General features: G+C 41.9%; 1 protein-coding gene across 1 annotated transcript in view; it reads left to right on the top strand.

The window, feature by feature from the left end:
* Nbr1 (NBR1 autophagy cargo receptor) overlaps window positions 1-7,149 on the top strand; it is a 21,461-nt gene that overhangs the window by 5,040 nt on the left and 9,272 nt on the right. The window contains exons 5-13 of the mRNA XM_015495824.2: window positions 679-893; window positions 1,385-1,552; window positions 2,555-2,764; window positions 4,188-4,347; window positions 4,442-4,732; window positions 5,410-5,553; window positions 6,005-6,080; window positions 6,588-6,698; window positions 6,934-7,098. Coding sequence (XP_015351310.2) covers window positions 679-893; window positions 1,385-1,552; window positions 2,555-2,764; window positions 4,188-4,347; window positions 4,442-4,732; window positions 5,410-5,553; window positions 6,005-6,080; window positions 6,588-6,698; window positions 6,934-7,098 — 1,540 coding nt within the window. The remainder of the gene's footprint in view (window positions 1-678; window positions 894-1,384; window positions 1,553-2,554; window positions 2,765-4,187; window positions 4,348-4,441; window positions 4,733-5,409; window positions 5,554-6,004; window positions 6,081-6,587; window positions 6,699-6,933; window positions 7,099-7,149) is intronic.

Raw genomic sequence — 7,149 nt, 5'->3', positions numbered from 1 at the left:
AAAAAAAAAAAAAAACCTTTATTTAAAAAAAAAAAAAAGCTGAACCCAGATAGCTGCTGCCTCTGGTGCAAGTGAATCTTGAAGAGTGGTAGCTAGTGATTTCCAAACTTGGTAGATCTAGTCAAGAATATACTAGTCTTTGGCCACATGTGGTGGTGCACACTTGTCATCCCAGCTACCTGGGAGGCTGAGGCAGGAGGACCATAAATATGAGGCAAACAAGGGCAACTTAAATCCTGTCACAAAGAAAAATAAAAAGGGCTGGGGCAGGGCATGATGGCTTACACCTGTAAACCCAGCGACTCAGGAGGCTGAGGCAGGAGGATTGCAAGTTCTAAGCCAGGCTCAGCAACTTAGGGAGCACCTAAACAACTTAATGAGACCTTGTCTCAAAATAAATTAAAAAAAAAAAAAAAAGGCTGTGGGGGGTGGGCTGGGGTTGTGGCTCAGCAGTAGAGCGCTCGCCTAGTGAGCAACAAATCAAAAGGATTTGTTGTTTTCTTTGAACTAGGAATGGACCTTTTGTTACATTTCTGTTTATTTCATTCTTTAGGTATTAGTTGTTTATTATGTTCTTATGTTATACCAGAGATAGTGAGGTTTCAGATTTGTTGATATTGTTACAGCTTTTTGCAATATTGGAACTGAGTTGTCTCCATCTTCTGTTCTGTGTTCTAGTTCAGAGAGCAAGTGGTTAAAGAAACAGTTGAGAAGCTTGAACAGAAATTACATGAGAAGCTTGTTCTCCAAAACCCACCTTTGGGTTCTTGTCCCTCAGAAGTCTCAATGCCTATTTCAGAGGAAACACTATTTCTGCCAGAAAACCAGTTCAGCTGGCATATTGCTTGCAGCAACTGCCAAAGGAGGATCATTGGTGTGCGCTACCAGTGTAGGTAAGCAGTTGCCTGAGAATAGCTAGGATTGATGGGCTTTAAAGCAGTAACTTCCTAGCATTCTCGGTTGGTAAAAGAAAATTGGGTGTGTCTGAACATTAGATGTTGTAGCTCTAGAAGGGAAGCACACATGTGCTTTGTGGGTTGAGGGATGACTATTCAGATTGCTGTTTTCAGATATGCATTTGGATTAACAGAGCCAGGCAAAGTCATGTTCCCCAAAACAAAATTAGATAACTAAGGATAGTTCCCCTCTTGTTCCAAATGCTTTCATATCTTGCTTCCTCACTTAGATTGTCCCACAGAAACGGATGCAGGTTAAATGTTATTATCCTCATTTTATTTATGAGGAACATTAAGACTTGGTATGGTGAGGTGCCTGGTCAGATTACCACCAAGATGGTATTGGAGCAAATATAGAAGTCTTATCTTCACCTCCCTACCTTGGTACCTGCTATGCCATTCTGTACTCTGCCATTCTTTTCCTCAAGCCTATGCCCATCCTACAACATCTGTGAAGATTGTGAAGCAGGACCATATGCCCATGACACTAACCATGTCCTGCTGAAATTACGGAGACCTGTTGTGAGTTCCTCTGAACCATTTCCTCAGTCAAAGTACTCTACTCCTCGTCTTCCTGCTGCTCTGGAACAAGTCAGGTAAAACCATATAGTTGGAGATCATTGTTCTCTGATTGGCTTCTTGGTTCTGGTAACACAAAATGCTAATGATAAAAAAATCTGGGGCTGCAGTTGTAGCTCATTGGTAGAATGCTTGCCTATCATGTCTGAGGCACTGAGTTTTGATCTTCAGCACCACATAAAAATAAATAAAGGTATAAAAAATACAATTACATTTAAAAAAATAAAATAAAAAGATTCCTAAAACAAATTCTGAGCCAGGCATGGTGGCAGACACCTGAAATCCTCAGAGACTGGGGATGCTGAGGCAGGAGGATCACAAGTTCAAAGCCAGCCTCAGCAATTTAGCAAGACCCTATCAGAAAATAAAAAATAAAAAGGGTTGGGGGTGTGGCTCAGTTTTTAAGCTTCTCTAGGTTCAATCCTGATTCAAAAAAAAAAAAATCTGGTGAGCTGGACATGGTGACACAATCACTTGGGAGGCTAAATCAGGAGGATTAAGTTTGAGGCCAGCCTCAGCAATTTAGTGAGACCCTGTCTCAAAAAGAGCTGGGATGTGGGCTGGGGTTGTGGCTCAGCATTAGAGCACTTGCCTAGCATGTGCAGGGCTCTGGGTTCGCTCCTCAGCACCACATAAAAATGAATGAGTGGAATAAAAGTACTGTGTCCAATTACAACTAAAAAATTAAAAAAAAAAAAAAAAAAAGACTGGGATATAGCTCAATAGTAAAGTGCCCCTGGGTTCAATTACCAGTACTCAAACAAAAACAAAAAATATGGTGATAATATGTAATGTCATAGACTGTAGATAGTCTCCTTATTTCTACTCTTTTTGTTGATGTGCTATAATGAAGGCAATTATCCAAAGCTAATGAAGTGGCAATGATAACCGTACTAGAATTTAAGAAGCTAAATTAGAAGTTGACACTGATAAGGACTGGACTTGGCTCCAAATTGCTTTGAGATTTGTTTGTGAGTGCATTTTTTGTTTTTTAAAGACGTTTGTTTATTATCTCACAGGCTCCAGAAACAGGTTGATAAGAATTTTCTTAAAGCAGAAAAGCAGAGATTGCGAGCTGAGAAGAAACAGCGTAAAGCAGAGGTCAAGGAACTTAAAAAGCAGCTTAAACTTCACAGGAAGATTCATCTTTGGAATTCTATCCATGGACTGCAGAGCCCCAAGTCCTCTTTGGGCCGACCTGAGAGCTTGCTGCAGTCTAACACCCTAATGTAAGCCTAGGGCCATGGTGGGGGTCAAAAACTTCAGGTCCAGCTCTCTAAAACTGTAACTTAAGCTTTATTTATTTATTTTTATTCTTTCATGTTGGGGGTTTCTCTAGGTTGCCTAGGCTGGTCTTGAACTCCTGGGCTCAAGCAAACCTCCTGGCTCAGCCTCTCAAGTAACTGGGACTACAGACATGTGCCACTGTGCTTGGCTAGCCATCTTTTATCTTTATCCATTGGCGGCTCCTAATATGCACACCTTGAAACTTCCCATTCTTTGGACTGGGGATATAGCTCAATATTAGAGTATTTGCCTAGCATGTGCAAGGCCCTAGATTCAATTCCAGTATCTCAAAAAATAATAACTTCCATTCTCTGATCCTAGCTTTATTAATGGGTGGTTTAATGGTTATTTTTGACGTTTGCTTTATTGCCTTCTTCAGAAAGTTAGAAACTAGTAAGGCTCAGAACTGGGATGGTTGTGACCCCTTTTTGATGGAAGCAATCTAGATTTGAAGCGAAAGGGAAAAATGATTTAAGAGTTTTACACTCCAGTTGTTTTTATATGGACCCTTTTAATTTTCTTCCTCATGTTTTGATTTATGGTCTAGGAGCTGTAGCTTAGTGTGGAGTGCTTGCTTAGCATTCCTAGGCCTGGAATTTGATCCTCAGTACCACCACCAAAAAAATAAGGACAGTTTTTTGGGGTTTTTATTGTCATTTTGATTTGTTTTTTTGGTACTGGGGATTGAATCCAGGGGTATGTTACTACTGAGCTATATCCCAAGTTCTTTTTATCTTTTATTTTTAGACAGGGTCTTGCTTATTTGCTGTTGGTCTCACTAAATTGCCCAGGCTGAACTTGAACTTGCAGTCCTCCTGCCTTAATCTCCCAAGTTGCTGGGATTGCAGATGTGTACCAGCATGCCCACAACACTTTTTATTATTATTATTTGGGGAAGTTGGGAGTTACTGAAGATTTAACCCAGAGGCACTCTACTACTGAGCCACATCCCCAGCACCCCTCCGCTTTTTTTATATATATATATATATATTTAGTTGTAGATGGATACAATACCTTTATTTTATTTACTTATTTTCATGTGGTGCTGAGGATCAAACCCAGTGCCTCACACGGGCAAGGCAAGCGCTCTACCGCTAAGCCACAACCCCAGTCTCCCAGCCCTTATTTTATTTTTCATTTTGAGACAGATCTAAGTTGCTGAGGCTGGCTTTGAACTCATGATCCTTCTAGCTCAGACTCCCGAGTCACTGGGATTATAGGCATATGCTACTGTGCCTGGCTCACATTTTAAGGCAAATGCATTAGTACATCCTCAAGAGTCAGTCAGCTTCTAGAGTCAATGTGAGATATTCTTAAGCCATCACACCCAACAGCAAGTGACTAAGCATCTGAATTTGTCTTCAGGCTCCCCTTGCAACCCTGTGCCCCAGTTATGCCAACACTCAGTGCAGCATTTGTGGATGAGAATTTGCCTGATGGGACTCATCTTCAGCCAGGAACCAAGTTTATAAAACACTGGAGAATGAAAAATACAGGAAATGTAAAGTGGAGTGCAGACACAAAGGTATTTTTTCTCACAAAAAGTGAAGATGAAGTGATTTAAAATGCCATAGCTTTCACCTGACAAGCTTTCTTTCTCTGGTCACTGTTCTTTTCAGCTCAAGTTCATGTGGGGAAATTTGACTTTGGCTTCTACAGAAAAGAAGGATGTTTTGGTTCCCTGCCTAAAGGCAGGCCATGTGGGGGTTGTGTCTGTGGAGTTCATCGCCCCAACCTTGGAGGGAACATACACTTCCCATTGGCGTCTTTCTCACAAAGGCCAGCAGTTTGGGCCTCGAGTCTGGTGCAGTATCATAGTGGATCCTTTCCCCTCTGCAGAGAGCCCTGATAACATTGAAAGGGGCCTGATTGGTGCAAGCAAAGCTGATGATCTCACCTGCCAGCAAGAGGTGAGGATTGATAGACTTTGGTTCAGTATGCCAAGGTATTTTCTCAAGAATTAGGGCAGATGTGAGTAAGACTAAAATAACTTACTTATAGCTGGCTATTCTTCCAGAAATCATGAAAGGTTAGTGTGTTGGTCATCTTTCTGTCACTGTAACAAAATACCTGAGATAATTAACTTAAAAAGAGAAAGGTTGGGGGCTGGGGATATAGCTCAGTTGGTAGGATGCTTACTTGGTGTGCACAGGCCCTGGCTGTAGTCTCCTGCACAACAAAAAGAGCGGGTTTTTTTGGGGGGTGGGGGGCTGGTTTGGGAGGGGGGTAGCTAGTTTTTTGTTTTGATACTGGGAGTTGAATCCAGGGGTGCTTTATCACTGAACTACATTCCCAGCCTTTTTTATTTTTTGAGACAGGGTGTTGTTAAGTTGCTGAGGCTGGCTTTGAACTTGCGATCCTCCTGCTTCAGCCTCCTGAGTTGCTGGGATTACAGGCGTGTGCCACTGTACCTGGCCCTTTGTACTATTTTAATTCTAAAATTATTAGATCTCATCATCAGTTTTAAATGTAGTTCGTGTGTGTGTGTGTGTGTGTGTGTGTGTGTGTGTGTTTGTTTCAGGGGAGAGGTATTATGAGCCTATTTTGTTGCGGGCCTAAATTTGTCCCCAATGGTTTGACTTTATAGGTTCTTCTGGCTAAAGAAGAAATTCCACTGGGTGAAGTGACTCAGCAGACAGAAGGGACAGGAACCTGCATTCTACAGAAGACAAAAAATGTTTCCAGCGAGAGAGAACTCTACATTCCATCTGTGGACCTTCTGACTGCACAGGTGGAAGATTCAGCACTTTGAGGGGCAAGGGACAAGAGAAACCACACTGGGGAAAGAGTTTTTAACCTTGTTGAAGAGAAGGTGGTATAGCCATAGGTGGTTCCCAGGCAAATGTAATTAATAGGAATGAGATCACCCAATGTACTAAGTTTCTGAACTTGAGTTTTTACTAATTGAATTAGGAATTCAGTCCTGTGCTTAACTGCAACTTTCCTTTAGTTGCCTCTTTGTTTTAGCCTGTCTGGTTTACCTTCATATCCACCGCATTTTTTCTGTTTCTTGACATTTGGTCATGTGAACATCTAGTTCCCATTTAACTCTTTTTGTTTTCACTTGGCTGATGGGAGGCATGAATTCAGTTGAATCCAGGATGGTCTGCAAATGAACTACAGATCTCATCAAAACAACACAGTCACTACAAGCTGCCTAACATGGCCTGTATTTTTTCTAGGACCTGCTGTCCTTTGAGCTATTGGATATAAACATTGTTCAGGAGTTGGAGAGAGTACCTCACAACACACCTGTGGGTAAGACTGTCACTCAGTTTATGGTGGTTATGTTATTATCAGGCACAAAGGTACTGTAGCCTATGCTGTGGTAGTTGCTGTTTTATTCTGAAGAAATAGATGGCAAGGATTTCTCCTACAATGTGATTTTAAAGCTGCACCCATGGGTCCATTTTCCTTCTTTCCTTCCCATTATCTATCAGAAGCAACATGAAAGTTTGTGCAGGGCTTCTCCACCATAGAGGGATCATTTTCTCTATTTTCCTGCCTTTTTTCCTTTATATTTCATGATTTTATATCTTGGCCATTGCCTTGCAGGCCAAGTAACTGTTTTATGATCCTTCCCAAATTGGTTGATCTGTCTGAGGTAGTTGCACACCTGTTGGTCTACAGGTGTTGAAGCATATCTGGTTTTATTTTAGCCCTGCAGGAGGTGTGAAACCTATGAACTGCTACTTCTGGACACTTGACTGTTTATGATGTGATGCTTTTTCTCAGTTGATGGTTCTCCTGTCTTCAATTCTCCAGATATGACTCCCTGCATGTCTCCTCTGCCACATGACAGTCCTTTAATAGAGAAGCCAGGCTTGGGGCAGATTCAGGAAGAAAGTGAAGGGGCGGGATTTAAAGCACTTCCTGGTAAGGGATTAAATATCTGTAATGCATTTGCAGCCTCCCTAATACCACATCCGTTTTTAACTCTTGTTTCTTACTAACCTTAACATATAAATGGGTGTCCAAGAGCATCTCACTTGTCTCCCTAGATGGCACAGAGAGCAGCTATTCCTTGACCTGGTCTTAGCGTGGATAACGAATAGTGAAAGTCCTCAAATCTTGAAACACCAAGTGCAGACAAGGTTTATGTCTCTTTCAGATTCCACAGTATCCACAAAGAGAAAAGCTGAGAACATTGCTTCAGTGGAGGAAGCAGAAGAAGACCTGAGTGGGACCCAGTTTGTGTGTGAGACTGTAATCCGATCCCTTACCTTGGATGCTGCCCCAGACCACAACCCACCTTGCAGACAGAAGTCCCTGCAAAGTGAGTTCTCCCTGCATTTTCACCAGCCAGCAGGGTGACACCTGAATTGTG

Source organism: Marmota marmota, unplaced genomic scaffold (assembly GCF_001458135.2).
Source record: "Marmota marmota marmota unplaced genomic scaffold, marMar, whole genome shotgun sequence".
NCBI lineage: Eukaryota > Metazoa > Chordata > Mammalia > Rodentia > Sciuridae > Marmota > Marmota marmota.
This window is presented reverse-complemented; position numbering and strand designations above follow the sequence as displayed.